General features: G+C 35.2%; 1 protein-coding gene across 5 annotated transcripts in view; it reads left to right on the top strand.

Annotated features, from left to right (window-relative positions):
* Nucleotides 1-19,868, top strand: part of NEK7 (NIMA related kinase 7) — a 183,499-nt gene that overhangs the window by 117,587 nt on the left and 46,044 nt on the right. For all 5 annotated transcript variants that reach the window (XR_002823935.1, XM_004375322.2, XM_004375321.2 and 2 more), the window contains exons 4-5: nucleotides 288-350; nucleotides 1,884-1,994. Coding sequence is in view for 4 of the 5 variants with exons in the window: in XM_004375322.2 (XP_004375379.1) it covers nucleotides 288-350; nucleotides 1,884-1,994 (174 nt within the window). In the remaining variant the exon portion in view is untranslated. The remainder of the gene's footprint in view (nucleotides 1-287; nucleotides 351-1,883; nucleotides 1,995-19,868) is intronic.

Raw genomic sequence — 19,868 nt, 5'->3', positions numbered from 1 at the left:
TTTTTCAGTATATGTTAACTATTATTTTCTTATTTTAATAATCACAACTTCCATTCTCTTCCATTTGAACTTAAGACCTGAGTGACAAGAAGTATCTTTTTCAGTTTTTAATACTGACAGCCTTTAGAAGGAAAAATGTAAGTTTTATAGTAACATGAGATAAAATACCTACAGATCTCCACAGTTATTAAAAGCTAATCAGAAAGATTTCCTAGTTTGTATATAATTACATATAGAATGTAATAGATAATATTGTTTTATTAAACAATTCTGGATTCTATTTTTAGATATTTGATTTAATGGATGCCAAAGCACGCGCCGACTGCATCAAAGAAATAGATCTTCTTAAGGTAAGTAAATGAGCTATTGAATATTTTGAGGACAACAGAGTGTATTGACAAAGGTGATTTATTAAAATACTGCACTTATAAAAGATTTCTAAGCCTTAACTTATGCCACCCTGATCTCAAGTAATATTATATGTATTTAAATTTCAGTACATTTAAGAACGTGGCTGCCGTTTTGGGTTCATTGTAAAATAATTTAGTCGGGCCATTTGGGAGGATCAGCTTTTTAGGTTTTTTTTTTTGTTTCAAACTGGGAAACATAAAATGGGCATAAAACATTAAAGACATTTTTTTCTTGGCTATGCAACTAGACATATTCTAACGGTTATGTACTATAAATGCAGATTAGTATTATTTCAAGGTGTGATATACTGCGAAGGTGGACTAATCTAAGTGGCTCACATGTGTTTATAATATTTCTGAATCTTTTTTTTTTTCCAGTTTAGAAAGGGTGGAATTAGCCTTTTTGTTTCTCATGCATGCAAAGAATATAAGTGAAATTTCAGTTATCTCTGCACTGCTTCTATTCTAGTGAACTTTTTTTTGAGAAATATTATGGCTTATGTTGTATTTTTGACTTTTAGATAGGACTTGGGTGTTTTTTAATGCCATCCATTTGTGTTCATGCCTAAAATGAGTCAGATATATCCAAAGATATAAGAGTAAAGGAACAAAAAGAACCATGCTTTCTGACTGCTCTAGTGGTTGTAGTTATGTTTTGGGACATGAAGTAAGTAGTTAAAAAAATACACACACACACACACACACACACACACACACATACGCACACATAAAGTTTTATTATAGAATAATGTAATAGAAAATTTTGGGGGAAAAAGCCTGTAAGTAAAAAGAAGAGAAGAAAATCACCTGTATACTCTCTAGGATAATTCTTGAGTAATTTTATTTAAGAAACTCTTTGTCTTGTGTTGACTTGTTTAAAGACCAAACAAAAAAATTAAAAATGTGTATTGACTGATGCATGTATTTCTACAAGGCTAAATTTTTGTTAGGGATTTTATGTATCAACCTACTGCATGGATAAGTTCTGTATATTTATATTATTTGTTGTGAAAGCAATATTTAGGTGTAATAAAGTAGATACCAGTTATTTTTTGTTCCACTGGATGGGATTATACTACGACCAACCCTAACTTCAAAGAACGAGTAAAAAAGGGCATTTTATCATCAAATGCTCTTAAATGACAGGATATAATTTTTAGTAATTGGTGATTTACTGTCATTTGTTTATATACATTTATTTATTTATTGGACATAATAGTGCTTTTCAGAGTTTTAAGTGCATAATTTACTCCATGATTTCTAACAAAGAGTACTAAAATAAAGTAGTTTTACTTTCAATAATTATAATATTTGTTTCAAAATTCACTAAGATTAAAGAAAAATACACTAGCATAGTAAGAGGTCCGTAATTTAAAAATAAAATGTAGAATGTAAATTTATGCTTAAGTTAAACTATAAGTGACTCTGGAATTTACATTAAGAAAACTTCTTGTTGCTTGTTTCTTTTCTTAGCAACTCAACCATCCAAATGTAATTAAATATTATGCATCATTCATTGAAGATAATGAACTAAACATAGTTTTGGAATTAGCAGATGCTGGTGATCTATCCAGAATGATAAAGGTTAGTTGTTTTTTTATTTTAATTGTCTTAAAGTTTTATTTTTCTAATAGATTTGTCTGTTAACATATAGGCATTTAGGTTCTTTAAAGCCTTCAACACAATGCTTAGCATGTGATGGATATATAATGCTGTATTTTTACATAAATAACGCACACTTTCTACATTTGTTTGCCAACCATGCCCTCCGTTCAGGAGGTATTTTCGTAAGCACGCTATGCTAATTTTTTTTTTTTTTTACAGCAGCATGTAAAAAAAAATTGGCATAGTGGTGCTTACGAAAATACCTCTGAGGGTATAGCATGGTTGGCAAACTGATGTAGAAGGCATGCGTTATTTGTGTAAAAATACAGTAAATGCTAGGTGATGATAATGATTATGAAGCTGGTTTACTTGGTGAAGTCCACACTCATCAACTTAGATATATGAACACCCTAAAACCAACTTGTAAATAGGCCAAGACACTTGTCTTCTCTGAGCTAAAATTTTGTAGCTTGATTTCTCTGAGCAGACCACCCTTGATCCTGTGTCAACACAGATCCTTGGACAACAGGGAAAAGAGGGCAGAAAGAGATTCTAGCAGCCTGACCTGTTTTGGGGAGCAATCCATTGGAGAAGGAAGTAGGCTTTGCAGTCAGACCTTGAACATCAAATCCTGACTTGACCACTTAAAAATTGTTTAAATTTCTTTTCTGAGGATGTATTAGTTGGGTTTAAGTTCAGCTGCAAGTTATAGAAGCCCCAGAATAACACTGGCTAAAAACTACTTGTCCTTGAGCAGGCTACTTAATGTCTCTGTGCCACATTTTCTCAAAATTAAAATAATAGATGCTACTTCATTCTGTTGTTTTGATGATTAGATTAATTAATTATGAAGTGGTTAGAACAGTGCCTCACACATCGCAAGGCTATGTAAATGGTAGCTGTTGCTATTATTGTTATTATTTCTATATCACATAAACCAAAACCTGTTGCTGTCGAGTCAATGCCGACTCACAGCGACACTATAGGACAGAGTAGAACTACCCCCATAGGGTTTCCATGGAGCTGCTGGTGGATTTGAAGTACTGACCTTTTGGTTAGCAGTCTGAGCTCTTAACCACTGCATCAAAAGTACAGGCCTAATATAATGGCTCTGCTATATCAAAATCTCAGGTACCCAGCCTACTCCCAGCACACCGTGTCAGCATTGCTAGGCATGAAGGGACAAAAGATACTTTCTGGCTTCTCTTAAGACACATTCCTAGGTGCTGCCACACAACATTTTCAACTTCATTCCATTGGCCATAATTTAGTCTCATGAAGATATGTAACTGCAAATATCTAATGTATCTGGCTGGAATAATAGTCTTTGTTCAGCTGGCCACATGCTCAGCTAAACTATTGCTTTGAAAGACGAGTTGAACAGATACTGGGGCATAACTTGTAGTCTTTGCTCCGTGGAGTTATTATAAGGAGTTTTTAAAAACAATGTTAGGTCTTTTATATGCACTATCTTATTTAATCTTCACAATGATTCTGAGAGGTCAGCTTGACACTTAGAGGAGTGGGTAACATTTCTAGTAAATGGCAGGACTGGAATTTAAAATCAGGTTTATCTGATGCAAACATTGTGTGTTTTCCTCTAATGGCCCTTAGACAATTTTATATCACAGATGTTCTTTGAAAATCAAATGAAAGTCCTCACTTAACCTTCTCCCCAGAAAAATGTTGATGTACACCTGATATTGCATTCCATTTCAGAGGGTTCATAGATTCCCTGATCAAGGGGTTGACAGATTCTCTGGCAGTAGTTATAGGTTCAATATCTCTAGTGATGGGTTTCAGTATCAACCCCCTAAAATCTATGTCACTTAACTTCTCTTAGGCTTAGTTTCCTAAAGTCTAAGATGGGAACAATTTATGCCTGTTTTTTAAATTATAAAAACATTACGTAAAAGGCAGGTAATATTTTTATTATCACAGAATACTATCAAGCTTACTTTATTTGTTTGAAGTCCCAGGTTAGGGTGAGTCACTTCTAATTAGTTATCTGATTTTTTGTTTTAGGGACTTCCCCCCACTAGCCTAAACACCAGACTACCAATAAAATTCATCTTTGCCAATTGAGGAACAATAAAATTTTACAGTCATAGTTTTAAAAAGAAATTCAACTACAAAATGCAAAATATTACAAAACAGCCATCTGCCAAGGTGAGACAGATAAAAGCAAACTTAAATAGTCCTTACAATAGAGAGCAACTAATATAAAAATCTGTGTCTAAACCTTTACATACGAGACTTATTTAATTAATTATGTGCTAAAATCCATTGCCATCGAGTTGATTCCTACTCATAACTACCCTATAGGACAGAGTAGAACTGCCCTGTAGGGTTTCCCAGGAGCAGCTGGTGGATTTGAACTGCTGACCTTTTGGTTAGCAGCTGAGCTCTTAACCACTGTGCCATCAGGGCTCCTAATTAATTATAGTGGGGAAGAAAGGGGGCAAACCATTATCAGGCAAGTACTTACTGAAAGTTGACTAAAATAAGCAGACATTTTCATTTAAAAATTCTTGCCTTTGACTGAGAAGTTGATGATTTGGGGTTTTGATTGTCATCTAGAGTTTCTCGCTCTTGTCTAGTCTAGTTTTCTTCCTTCTCTATTCCTGCTGCACACATAGATATTGTTATACCTGGTCAGTTGCCAGGGCATGCCTGAGCAAATAGCATTTACCTTGGAAAGTTATTTGTATCCTTTCACCACATGAGGAAACTAAGATGCCAGACCAGAGAACCTAATGACAGCCCTGTCACCTCTGTCTTCATCAGACTGAAATTTCTTAGGCCACTGGGAAGGGAAGGTTTTTGTGTGAACTTACATTGATTGTGGTGATGAACTCAGCTCCGTTATTTAAATGGATCCTGCCATCAGTTGACATTATCAAGGAAATTTTCTATCAGTTGACCCAGTGGATATAGTAAGATTCAGAACAACAGAATTTTATGCTTGGTAATGAGTGGTAAGTTACTGTTGCTGTGTTTAAAGGAGAGTTGTTAATTACACCCTTGGAGTACCTTTGGATGTGTGAGATGTAAAAGAAAGAGCCCCGGTGGCACAGTGGTTAGCTTGGCTGCTAACCAAAAGGTCTGCAGTTCAAACCTACCAGCTGCTCTGGGGGAACAAGATGTGGCAGTCTGCTTCCGTAAAGATTACAGTCTTGGAAAGCCTGCGGGGGCAGTTTTACTCTGTCCCATAGGACTGCTAACCCAAAGGTCGGCAGTTTGAATCCATCAGGTGCTCCTTGGAAACTGTATGGGGCAGTTCTAGTCTGTCCTGTAGGGTCGTGATGAGTCAGAATTGACTTGGCAGTCTTGTGTGTTTTTTTTTTTTTTTTTTGATTATTCTCTATGAGCTGGAATTGATTTGATGGCAATGGGTTTATCATGTAAAAAGAGTCCCTGAGTGTCACAAACAGTTAAGCTTACAGCTGCTATTTAAAAGGTTAGTGGTACAAAACCACCCAGCGGTGCCTTGGTGGAAGAACCATGAAAACCCTATGGAGTGCAGCTTTGCTTTACAACACATGGGATTGCCGTGAGTCAGAATTGACTTGATGGCAACTGGTATTATCATATAAAAGACTATTTAGGGGGAAAAAGTTGTTAAATAAAAGATATCAGCTGATTCTCTAAGGTTATATAGACCTTAATGTACTTTGCTCTGCTGAACTGAAGTAGCTCTTCCTTAGATAATTATTAATAGTTCCTCTTTCTTCTCTAGCAGTGTTTATTGTATAAGCCTTTTGGTGATCCCAGCCTTTATTATAGGTGCCATCAGTTTGCCTAGTCAAGAAGTAAGATCTTCTGTGTTGGGTTCCCCAGATCCTTTTGGAGCTTCTCTAAAAGTTGAAAGTCATATTATCAGACATTAAAGACATTATAACAGTCTCGGCATAATGACCATAACAGAAAGTTATAGCAATTTCCATACAAAGCAGTTTCACATTAGAAGAATATTTTCATATCCTGGTTATATTCCTGTATGTCTTTTGCAGTATGATGTTTTTGACCTTACCAAATACCTAAGTTGTATTCAAAGAGAATGATTTAGTAACTTGGGAGGATCTGACCTCAGAGATCTCTCTGGTCCTTCCTCAAATTGAATTAATCTTACTATGGATTGATGCATTAAGAATATCATATTTTTACAAAAATAATGCATACTTTCTACATTTGTAGGGAGCCCTGGTTGCGCGGTGGTAAAAGCGCTTGGCCACTAACCAGTAGGTTGGCAGTTTGAACCCACCAGCTGCTCTACGGGAAAAAGAGGTGGCAGGCTACTTCCGTAAAGATTTATACCTTTGGAAACCCTATGGGGCAGTTCTACTCTATCCTATAGGGTCGCTATGAGTCGGAACCAGCTCGATGGCAGTGGATTTGGTTTTTTTCGGTTCTGTGTTTGTTTGCCAGTAGTGCCCCCCCCCACTCGAGGTATTTTCAGAAGTGCTGCTATGCCAGATTTTTACTTGTTGCTGTAAAAAAAAAATTAGCATAGCATGCTTTCAGAAATACCTCCCACGGGAAGGGCAAGGTTGACAAACAAACGAAGGCATACGTTATTTATGTAAAAATACAGTAGCACATATAGTTATGACTTTTCTCTCCATTTGATTTAGTAAACTTAGTATTTATTTTATTTTTATAATATAAAATGAAAGGCCCTCTTGTCTTGTATTACTTTTCTGGGCTGGTGAAAATTCTTTCCTTGCCTCCCTCTATTCCCACCTCCCACAGGTAACCACTATTAACTTCTATGTCCATAAAACCTCCCCAGCTTTATTTTCTATCTTTACATACACACACACATATGCATATGTAAATATAAAATATGTATTAATATATGTATTCTTTGTGAGACACATAATTTGTTTAACTATTGCTTTATTGATAGAAAATTGAATAATTGCCAATATTTATTCTTAAAACAGAGCTCAGTGAAAAGCTTTGTATATATCTATACAACTATATCTTTACATTAATATATGATATTTGAAACACCAGTAGCATAGCTTCCCGTATCACAGCAACACATAAGCCACAACAGTACGGCAAACTGACAGACAAATGGCAGGGTAATCTGTGATGGACAAGTTTCAGTGGAGCTTCTAGACCAAGACAGACTAGGAAGAAGGACCTGGTGGTCTGCTTCTGAAAAAAGTTGGCCAGTGAAAACCTTATGAATAGTAGCAAAACACTGTCTGATATAGTGCTGGAAGATGAGCCCAGCAGGTTGGTAGGCACTCAAAATACGAGTGGGGAAAAGCTGCCTCCTCAAAGTGGTGATGTGGATTGAGTCAAGCTTTCATAACCTTCATTTGCTGATGTGACATGACTCAAAATGAGAAGAAACATTCTCAGAAACTTTAACATTATTATTATCTACTCCCTGTCCTGTATCTACAACCATTCTGTATCTTTTGAATCCCTTCTATCATCATATAAACATGTTCAAGTCACTGTTACCTTAAACATGTTTGTGTGTACACACGTGCATGTGTATGTGCCCCTCATTCATTCATTCATTCAAGAAACTTACTCTAGTGAGGAAGACAAATAATAAAATGATAAGCAGGTAGGATATATGCCAGACAGTGTTAAGCAGTGAAGAAATAAAGAAAAACAATGAGGAGTTTGGAGGCAAGGTCTTGCTATTTCAAATAAGACGATCAAGAGGGCCCTACTGATAAGGTCTTATCCTCCCCACCTTCTCCTGCCTTTTTCTTTAGTTGCTGCCCTAGTTCTATTTTTCCCTTCACAGTGAGATGCTCACTCTTGACCCTGTTTTGAACACAAGAAATGGCTATTGAATGACCTGTGTCAGTAAATCCAGTGGGCTTGTTCCATTCTTCATTTTGCTTGATCTCTTAGAAGCATTGGGTCTGCTCCTTGTACCCTCCTTCTTAAAATACTTTTCGATTGGTTTTTGAGTCTCCAAGTCCCTCATTTTTCATCTTACCTGTCTGGAAATTCTCCTTATTCTTCATAACTAAGTCAGCCTCTTCTTCCTGGCCTTTAAATGATGGAGGTTTTAAAGTTTCAGTCCTGACCTTTTTATATTTTCTTTTTGTTTTTTACTCTCTTTATAGCTGATCTCACCCATGCTGGTTGATTCAATTCAGCTGAAACTCCCTGTGCCCTTCTTCACTGCCAAGTTTTTATCTTTAGTCTGTAGCTCTCTTTTTATTCTGAACCTGTATAGCTGAACATGTCTATACAGGACCTTCCTCCTGGACTGTTCTCCCTCCATGTTCCCTACTTAAGGAGTGGCACCACAGTGTATCCAGTTATGCACGCTGGAAACCAGGACTCTTCCTTGACACCTCTTTCTTGCTCTCTTGCCTCCCATTTTCAATCTGTCACCAAGTTCTGTTTACTTTTTTCTTCTAAATGTCTTTTAAATTTCTCTACCCAGCTCCATTTTCATCTATCTCCCTATAGTGTGAAGTAGCGCCTTCTCTCCCCTGGAGAGTGAGAGCCTTCTAACTGGCCTTGCAACATCCAGTCCCCCATTCCTCACATCTGTTTCTCCAGCAGTCCTTAAGGGGAGAAGGGATGTAAAACCTCTGCTTTCACATCTTCCTGGAGTTTCCCATTGAGGGTAAAGATTAAAATATTTGACAAGATTGACCAAACCTTGTGTGATCCATCGTAGGAACTCCCTGATCTTATCCTCTTTTACGTACTCACATTTCCCAAGTGCCTAGAACAGTGCCAGGCGCAGACCAGGTGCTCAGAGAATGTTTGCTGTAGAATCTGGCCCCTGCTGCCCTCTCTTGTGCCCCAGCACCTTGACCTTTCAGTTCCTTGAACTGTCCATGCTTTTTCCTGCTTCAGGGACTTCTTGCACTTAGTTCCTTTTGTCTGGGATGCTCTTCTCCCCCAAGCTTTACCCAGTTCATGTCTATTTATCCTTCAGTTTGCAGCTCAGATATCATTTCCTCAAGGATGGACTGTTATATGCTATTAATGCTCTCGGAGTACCCTTCTTTCATAGCTCTTAGTAGCATAATCATGTAGTTATTTGGGTGATCATTTTATGGATATCTGTATTTCCTATTAGACTTAAAGCTCTGTTGATCACAGGGACCTTGCCTAATTTTCACACCAGGGTATTTTCTAAGGAAGTACCTGGCTCATAGTAGGAACTCAATAAATATGTGGTGAGTCCATGAATAAAAGCTGGTTCTTTTTATTTTGATCAAAGATTCTATAGAAGAATCCTGACCAAAAGGGGGAAATGCAGAACAGAGTTTAAAATTCTCATAGACTCCAGACTTTCTGGAACCAAAGGGGCTAGATAAACCCCTGAAATTACTGACCTGAGGTAATCTTTAAAACTTAAGCCAAAAATATCCCATGACGTCGTCTTAAAACCAGACAATAGCTTAGTTAGTGGAAAATATCCGCCTTGACAATTATGCTATTTTAAGAACTATCTATATGGGATCAAAGTGATAACAGCAATTCGAAAGATTAGATAGGAACCTTAGAGGGCAGTGAGTTTATGTTAATGGGGGAGGAACAAGTCATCAAAGGAGAGTGAGAATAGTTGCACAACTTCAAGAATGTAATCAGTTCCACTGAATTGTATGTGTAGAAATTGTTGAATTGGTTCATGTTTTGCTGTGTATATTCTCAACCACAACAACTAAATAAAATAAGAAAGAAAAAAAATTGTTTTTTTTACCTCTGTTACCCTTCTCTGTTCCAGGGACCAGTAGGTGACATGGGTGGTTATATAATAGTCACAGCGGTTTTCTGCTACTTTGTACTCTGGTCTGGTGGCGAGTTGCTAAGATATTGAGTGATGTGAGGATATGAGAGAAGACAGTGTTTTGATAGAGGGAGGTTGTTTTTGACCCTAAGAAATTCTAAAACTGTTCTAAACACCCCTATTAGTACTATAAGCAGTTCTTTATTAAAAAATTTGAAACTGCATTAGGAAAGAATCATAGGAACTTCTTTTGTTAAGGAACACGACAGTGATTTCATCTTTTGTAAAGGACAACAGTCAGCGCTTGAATTGTAAAGAACATGATTCATTTCTTTATACTGAGTAATATGTGTAAATCATTGTACATCTAAGTAACAATATATTTCACTCTCTCAAGTCTTCAGCTTAATTGGAGTAGAAGAGGAAATATATCTTCTGGTCTGTATTCCAGAAATGAACCTCTGGATAGCATTGCATCAAAGATTTTTACAAGTAAATAATTAATTGGTTTAGAGCAGGCTGACAAATATAATTAAGCAATTTATAGTTGAACTATTCAGTATTTCTCTAATTAGTGACAAAGGAATACCTGAGGCTGTGGTCAGATGAAATACTTCCCAAATGAGTTTTAGGATAAAAGGAAATCCAGAATTTTTCATCATATATTTCTTCATTCTCAGTAATCAGAATTTGAATGGAAAATAGACTCTTAACAAAACAGATTTCAGTTTATTAAATTATGCTGTATACCCTATACATTTTATTTATTATAGCCTAGATTGGACGAATACTGTGTTTTTACACAAATAACGCACACCTTCTATGTTTGTTTGCCAACTGCGCTCTAAGGTATTTTTGTAAGCGTGCTATGCTAATTTTTTTTTTACAGCAACATGTAAAAAAAATTGGCATAGTGGCGCTTATGAAAATACTTCACTGGGGGGATGGCGCAGTTGGCAAACAGACATACAAAACCAAAAAACCAAAGTCGATTCTGATTCATAGCAACTCTATAGGACAGAGTAGAACTGCCCCATAGGGTTTCCAAGGAGTTCCTGGTGGATTCGATTCCCGACCTATTGGTTAGCAGCTGAACTCCTAACCACTACGCCACCAGTGTTTCTGACAAACGGAGAAGGCGTGCATTATTTGCATAAAACTACAGTATATACTCCATTTTGTAGTATGCATTATATACTGTTTATTTTACTCCTCTAATGTCAAGAAGCATTATTTGGAGATGAAGACTTAGTGTAGAGGAGATGAGAAACTAATCTCAAAAATATTTAAATAAGAATTTTGTTTATTTCAGCTTGTCAGTAGAAATATTACTAAAATATATCTTAAGTGCTCGTAGCCCATTTCTCAAAATACAGTTTGTTCACTGAATGATTTATAAATGCCTATAATTATAAGTGCCTATTATAAAGATAAAGTTTGTGACATATAGAAGAGAATATAAATGCATACATTTAATATTGCATTTTAAGAAACACTTTTCCAATTCAGCATCTGGTATAAAGTATATAGCCCATGTCCAGACAACTGAGAATTTTCAGTGAGTCCAAATACAATCTATTTTCTACTGAGTCTTTTGTACATGATCTTATATGTCACCCAAGAATTATTTTAAAGTCTTAAGGTTGAAAATTGGTGGCAATATCTGAAAAAACACTATGCAGAATTGAATATCATACACATGGGTACATATACATAGGTGCATACACATAATACATGCACACCTGTTTGTCTGTATCCATATAAGTTTGTATCTATGTATGGTATGTATATGTAGGTATGTTACATAGAACTTTTTTTATTGTGTAAATGTTACTGTTAAAATATCACTTAACTTTTCTTTGATATGTAAGTAATCTGATAGTGAAGTAGTATAGGTCTTAGGAATTTTAGTAAATTGAAAATTATATACCATAATGGCCATTATGTGATTCTGTTAGTGTAACTCTTGGATGATACATACCAGAAAACCAAAAACCAAACCCATTGCCGTTGAGTCGATTTCCATTCATAGTGACCCTATAGGACAACAGTAGAAGTGCCCCAATCTCCCTGCAACCTCTTCAGCATTTATTATTTTCTGTATTTTGTTTTTATTATTGCCAGTATTGTAGGAGTGAGATGGTATCTCATTGTAGTTTTGATTTGCATTTCTCTAATGGCTAATGATTGTGAGCATTTCTTCATGTGTCTGTTAGCTGCCTGAATGTCTTCTTTTGTGAAGTGTCTGTTCATATCATTTGCCCATTTTTAAATTAGATTATTTATCTTTTTGTTGTTGAGCTTTTCAAGTATTTTGTAGATTTTAGAGATTAGACCCTTGATGGATACATTGTAGCCAAAAATTTTTTCCCTGTCTGTTGGTTCTCTTTTTACTCTTTTGGTGAAGTCTTCTGGTATGAGCATAAGGGTTTGATTTTTAGGAGCTCCCAGTTATCAAGTTTATCTTCTGGTATTTGTTTATTGTTAGTTATGGTTTATATTGTGTTTGTGCCATGTATGAGGGCCCCTAGCGTTGTCCCTATTTTTTCTTCCATGATCTTTATTGTTTTAGGTTTTATATGTAGGTCTTTGATCAGTTTTGAGCTAGTTTTAGTGTGTGGTGTGAAGTATGGATCCTGTTTCATTTTTTGCGGATGGACATCCAGTTATGCCAACACTATTTGTTAAAAGAGGCAGTCTTTTCCGCATTTAATGGACTTTGGCCTTTTGTCAAATATCATCTGCCGGCAGGTGAATGGATTTATGTCTGGGTTCTCAATTCTATTCCATTGGTCTATGTGTCTGTTGTTGTACCAGTACCAGGCTGTTTGACTACCTGGCTGTGTAGCAGGTTCTAAGGTCAGGTAGTGTGAGGCCTTCCACTTTATTCTTCAGTAATGCTTTACTTATCCAAGGCCTCTTCCCTTTCCATATAAAGTTGGTGATTAATTTCTCTGTCTTGTTAAAGTATGCTGTTGGAATTTAGATTGGATTGCGTTGTATCTGTATATCACTTGGGGTGGTATTTTGACCCTTGGGTCTTCCTGTCCATGAGCATGTATGTTTTTCTATTTCTGTAGGTCTCTTTTGGTTTCTGCTGGTAGTTTTTGTAGTTTTCTTTGTATAGGTCTTTTACGTCCCTGGTTAGGTTTATTCCTAAGTACTTTATCTTTTGGGGGGCTATTGTAAATGGTATTGGTTTCCTTATTTCCTTTTCAGAGTTCTCTTTGTTGGCATAGAGAAATCCAATTGATTTTTGTATGTTAATCTTGTATCCTGCTACTTTACTGAAACCTATTAGTTTCAGTAGCTTTCTTGTGGATTGTTTGGAGTTTTCTATGTATAGGATCATGTCATCTGTGAGAGGGATAGTTTTACCTCTTCCTTACAAATTTGGATGTCCTTTATTCCTTTTTCTTGCTTTATTGCTATAGCTCGGACTTCCAGCAAGATGTTGAATAAGACTGGTGATAAAGGGCATCCTAGTCTGGTTTTTGTTCTCAAGGGGGATGCTTTCAGTCTCTCTCCATTACGAATAATATTGGCTGTTGGTTTTGTATAAAAGCCCTTTATCATGTTGAGGAATTTCCTTTCTATTGCTATTTTGCTGAAAGTTTTTATCCGGAATGGGTGTTGGACTTTGTCAAATGCCTTTTCTGTGTCGATTTGAGATGGTCACGTAATTCTTTTGTTTTATTTATGTGGTGAATTATTTTGATTGATTTTCTAATGTTGACCTATCCTTGCATACCTGGTATGAATCCCATTTGGTCATGATGTGTTATTTTTTGGATATGCTGTTGAATTCTATTGTCTAGAATTTTGTCAAGATTTTTTGTGTCTTTATTCGTGAGGGATCTTGGTCTGTAGTTTTCTTTTTTTGTGGTGTCTTTGCCAAGCTTTGGTATCAGGGTTATGCTGGCTTCATAGGATGAATTTGGGAGTATTCCTTCCTTTTCTATGCTATGAAATCAGTTTTAGTAACATGGAAGTTTCGCTTTAGAATTATTCACATGGCTGCAATGTAGGCGTTATATATTATAGTGATTCTGATGCATTCATATATTTTTATTGATCTTTTATTTTTCAATTCTAAGTTTTCTTGATATTGATTACCAATTCTTAAAAGGCAGCTTTCTTGGGAAAGTACACTGTGACTTTATAGAAGCTTATTTTTCCTGATTGCTATGCTGAGAGCATTGGTGGTTCAGTGGTAGAATTCTTGCCTTCCACGTGGGAGACCCGGGTTGGATTCCTGGCCAGCCACCACCTGTCAGTGGAGGCTTGCGTGTTGTTACGATGCTGAACAGGTTTTATGGAGTTTCCAGACTAAGATGGACAAGGAAGAATGGCCTGGCGATCTGTTTTAGAAAATCAGCCAATGATAAACCTGATGGATCACAACAGTGCATGGGATGCCCATGAGACGGGTACCTACACGATGGCAGCTAAAAAAACAACAAATAATTTAAGGATATTTTTAAAGCTTAACTGCTCAGCAAACTTCACATTTTCTACCTTGAAATAATTTTTAGTTTCTATTACTATTCTATACAATTTTGACTTTTGGCGATGAATAGATTGCATTTATATTCTATTGTTGCAATCTAGGGAGAGCTGAACGACTTAATGGGCTTTCCAACATTACAGGAAATGAAAAAGACTAGTAGTGCTTGTTTAGGAGATATTTCATCAAAGTAGATGAAATGAGATGCTGGTGATAAGTATGTTCAGTGACGTCATGGCTGGTCCGGACCATTCTACTTGGCACCTTCATAGCAACTTAAGGTATCTGAACTTTATTCACAGCGCCAAGAATGAAAATATTCATACACTACAAATGAATATTACATACCAAAATTCTAATTGAGATGTTAACTATTTTACACATTTATATAATTCCCCAAAGTTGTATACAGCAACTGTTGTACAATTCAGTTTATTGTTGCCTCATTATACCTTTAGAAGAAAAGTGTTGGCATGGAAAGATTAACATATAATAGCAGTCACACTTAGAACTGCCACTTCTACTTTCAGAAGCATCCTGTCTTTCCCATCACTCAGTCTCTGTGTATTAATTCTTGAAATAAGCACTGCAAAAATGTAGGCATATAAAGATGCATTATAATTATAGAAGTATTTTTGTCTGGCAGTGTGACATCCTTTTGATGATCAATGATTGATCTAATTACAAGTTTATAACAAAGAACTTTAACCACCTGTCATGTCTCAGGCTGAAGACCATTTAAAGTATTAGCTGAACCAGTAGGAATCTTTGACGTATTATTTTACTTGTTTTCTGTTAGCCATAGATATGAAGGATTGGTCATCCCAGTAAAGTGTTACTTTTTGAAGTGTGAAAATATGCCAGGCAGGCATTTATTATGTATACTTTATTTGTAACTGAGGTTGTAGAACCATAGATTATATTTTAGAGGTGATGGGGACCTCAGAGATCATTTCCAAACTTTTTGTTTAAAGTAATCATGAAACTGAGCCCTGGTGAGGTTAAGTGGCCTGTTCAAGGTCACACAACCACATACTGTCAAGTCTCATAATCAATTCTGTTATTAAAAGGTAAATATAGATTGTGTTAGTGGCACATTTAAACATTCGAAACACTCCCAAGGAGGAAATGTTTTCTATATTTAACATAAATTACTTACTTCCTCTTATTAGATGCTTGGAAGATATGGTGCCTGCAATTCTAGTTCTCTTATGACTTCAGTATTTAATTATCATTTCTCCTAATCCTCCTTAAGTTCTCCACAGATCTCTGTGGTGGTGATAACCAGATTGCAATAGAATGCCTTACACACCAAGAACATACTTGCTTTTTTAACTACAGCAGAATATTTCTAAAGGACCCTTCGTGTATGTATGGCACCCAGGACCAGCTACATAATTTGTGGAGCACCTTGTTCAGAAATTATTAAGAAATTCAAGATGACAGCAACAGAGCATTAAACCAAATGCAGGACCTTGTATAATTGCACAGGTTGTACTTGAAGCTGGCCCTGATGGTTCCAAATCTTTTGTCAGAACCTTTATTTTTCAAAGATTACTGTGCAAACCTGTGAGCTTAAATATTTTCATATACCATAGAGATTATGATTTATTTTAATAAAGCAACAAGGTTGTTTTCTTTCTCTGTTCATGAGTTTATGCTGGGTAATTTCATTGAGGTTGTTCCCAAGATTTTTTTTTTTAATTTTATTTATTTTGTTGTTGAGAATTTACACAGCAAAACACACACCAATTCAACAGTTTCTACATGTACAGTTCAGTGACACTGATTACATTCTCCCAGTTGCACAGCAATTCTCACCCTGCTTTTCTGAGTTCTTCCTCCTCCATCAACATAAAGGTCACTGCCCCCTAAGATTCTTGTCTAATCTTTCGAGTTGCTCTTGTCACTTTGATCCCATATAGGTAGTTCTTAAAAGAGCATAGTTAATAGGAGGAACCAGTCCCTGGAGAAGGGCATCATGCTTGGTAAAGTAGAGCATCAACAAAAAAGAGGAACACCCTCAATGAGATGGATTGACACAGTGGCTACAACAGTGAGCTCAAGCATAGCAATGATTACGAGGATGGCGCAGGACCTGGCAGTGTTTTGTTCTGTCGTACATCGCTGTGAGTCGGAACCGACTCCACAGCACCTAACAACAACAACCAAAGAGCGTAATGCTCAAGGCAAACATGTTTTCACTAGTTAAGCTAAACTATTGTTTATTTTTAAGAAGATTTCAGGGGATATTTTTGGTTTAAGGTTTAAAGATTATCTCAGGGCAGTAGTTTGAGGAGTTCCCAAGATTTCTTGAGGAGGAATGCTAGAATTGCAAAATTTAGAAATATGTAGTATGTGTTCTACTTGGACTTGTGGTGTTTAGAACGCAGGAACCAAGCAACATAGTTGAGTCCAAAAGAATGGTATTTAGATGTTTAGTGTCCACCATATAATTGGATTTAGCCTTGAACATTTAATTTGTAGGAAGATGTTTAGAGATTGAAAAAAACAAAGTGTTACTATTTTCCCAGAATATTTGACTAGAAACAACTTGCAACAGCTAGCCTATTTGATCTTAATACAGATCACTTAGATGGCATGCAAATGTGTTTTACCAGGTGTCCTGAATTTCACCTATGTGAAATGCATCTTTTTATACGTAAATGAGAATATAATCTGATGTTTGTATATATATTTTATTGTAAATTAACTAACGTTTTGCTACATCTCATTTTTTTATTTGAATAATGTTTAGTGTTTATTTGAATAATGTTGATGGAAGTAGAAAAAGTGCTTTTAAAATAAACACTATGTGAAGACTAGCCCACTTTAAAAATAGACTAACCAAAAGTACACCAAAATATTCAAGCATACATGTTAACTTCTGCCTGTTGATAAAATTTTAGTTACTTTATTTTCAGGTGTACAAAGTTGCAATTCTATTTCATAACGTGGTAAAAATGCCATGTTACGTATCTGTCTTTTTCATATATATCTTTGTATTGATACTAACCTTTAAAATATTTAGTTGAATTATTTCTTACTTTATTAAAAACTTCTTACGTGACAAATGTATGTACATTAAATCTTAGAATCTAATATGTACATTAGATTTTTTCTAAAAATCTGGACCTGTATATTTATATAGGGCTATTATTTTCAGGGAAAAACAGGATTTTTGAACAGTTAGTACCCTTTGGCTAGAGAATTGACTTTTAAAATATGTGTATTTGTTAGAATAGATTTCAAGAGAAGATTCTTTTTTCTTCTTTTTTTTTTTAATACTTTGGCATTATGGAAGTTTCTGTTTTATGGTGTTAATAAAAATTTTATCAGTAGTAAAAAGAGCTCAAATTTTTATTTCCTTTTTGCTGTTCATCTTCTTTTTTAAGAGCCAGTCAGAAGTGCCACCATCAGAACAGACAGATTTCCCTCATCATAGCTGTTTGGTTATTTATTTAAAAAACAAAACAAAACAAAAAAAAACCCTACTCTTGAGTAGTGATTGAAAAACCACATATGATTAAACAGACACTTAAAAAATATTGGGAGATATTAATGACATAATGATACTGCCTTTTAACTTACTTTATGACCAAATGATATTCATAAAATTATTTTTCAAAAGCCCATTACTCATTTGGATACTTATGCTTTCCTGGGTCAGTCCATTTAGGTAACATTATACTGATGTCAATTTATTGTCATCCTCTTTAATTTGTTGTTATAAGCAGGAGTCCCAAAGAAGAATATAAAAACATGAAAATAGTCAGACCATCTTGATCTGATAACATCCTTCCTACTGTGTATATTGAGGGCAATCTTTTCCTTTATATTTTTTTTATTTTTTTAATGGAACTTTAAAACTGAACTGGAACTTTAAAAATAAACTGCTAAGTTAATTATAATTGTGCTGATTTCAGAATTTATATTAAAGCATAAAATTTTTCTTTCATGGTCTGATACTTACATGATACGGTATATTTATCTTTGAATGAAAAGAAACCTGGTTCCCATCTTCCTGTTGACATCAAACAATCCTCTGATATGCTAATCTAGCATCAGGGAGAGCACATATACAGGCTTTATTTGGACTCATTCCAAGTCTGAAAGAAAATTATATGTAAAGAACTGATTTTGCAGCATTGCCCTCTTCAAATGAAAACTGATGTTGACACAATATCCAGTTAAAAAGATTGAATATTGAAGTATCATATGGGAGGTTTTCAACATTTTAATAACACCCTGATTTGCTACTTAATTACCTGGACATCTAATTGTTATTTGTTCTTTGGGATGTAATGGTACTGGAGTAATAGCCATTGAAATTACTAATAAGTTCATTTCCATGGTATGTTTTATAATAAAGATTAACTTAAGGTTATTAGATTTTCCTTAAAGGTTTATTCTTTGGTATTCTTTGGTGAGTGTTTATGAGACAGTAGATATAATTTTTTGCTAAGTATGAAGTAGGAACATCAGCAGATTTCCTTGTGCTGTTTTTCCTTTCAGCCTGCCCTCAACTGGTCACAGGGGTAATAATTGACAGAGGTAGTTGTTTGGAATTGTCTGAAGTGTAGTTTCTCCATCTTCAATAACAAAAATCAAATTACTTGGACTTCAGAAAATGTCCAATTTCCAGATAAAATGGATTTAGTATACATATTTAAATTTGGATCACTGCATCTTCTTTTTTAAAAAATGATTTAAGATTATAGAACATTTTATGAAAACTTATTTAAGTGCAATATTTCTTCTTGCTGCTCATTTATAAATATTATTAAGTAGGAAACCAGTTGCATTTTTGTGTTTGAAAAATAATTTTTGTGTAATGAGTCTTTGGAAGTCTTACAAAGCAAATGTGAGCTTTGGTCTTGAACGAATTTTTTTTATTAGTATAGTCTTCTAGCACATTTAATGTAGAAAATGGGCATAAATATGTACCTCTGGTTTTTCAGTTACTTTAGTGAATGCCCTCATGCGTGATAGCCTGCTGTCTCCTAACTAGATTAGTGAGTCTCTCCGCTTTTTGCCGTGGCCCCCCTGGAATGTTTTTCTTCCATGAAGTTTGCCTTCATTCATTCAAAGCAAAGTGCATCTTTGACTTTTAGTGTCAAATATTCATGAAAACTATTACATGAATCCTTTTATTTAATTTTTAATAAATTAAGTGATATTTCAAATGTACCTGGGCGATTTGATATTTAAAAGGAATTCTATGTATAGTGAAATCTTCTGTCAGGAGAAGAATTGCCTTTTAATGAACATAATTACCTTCAGGTTTCTAGACTATTTTATTCTGGCTTTTCTTAAAATGAAATTTGACGTTTTCCTTTTAAGATAAGAAATTATTTTATATAGATGTTAATTTTTTGAAATAGTTGGACTTCAGAAAGATGTAGAGTTACGCGGCCTACACTACCTTTAGATACAAAATTTAAGACATTGTATCAGATAACATTGTTGGAATCACTGAGTATGGAAAATCATATGGTTTTGTTTTTTTTTTAATTGTACTCCGGGTGAAGGCTTACAGAACAAATAGTTTCTCTTGAAACAGTAGTACACATATTGTTTTATGACATTGGTTAACAACCCCACAACATGTCAA

This window comes from Trichechus manatus, unplaced genomic scaffold (genome assembly GCF_000243295.1).
Source record: "Trichechus manatus latirostris isolate Lorelei unplaced genomic scaffold, TriManLat1.0 scaffold00035, whole genome shotgun sequence".
NCBI classification, from domain to species: domain Eukaryota; kingdom Metazoa; phylum Chordata; class Mammalia; order Sirenia; family Trichechidae; genus Trichechus; species Trichechus manatus.
This window is presented reverse-complemented; position numbering and strand designations above follow the sequence as displayed.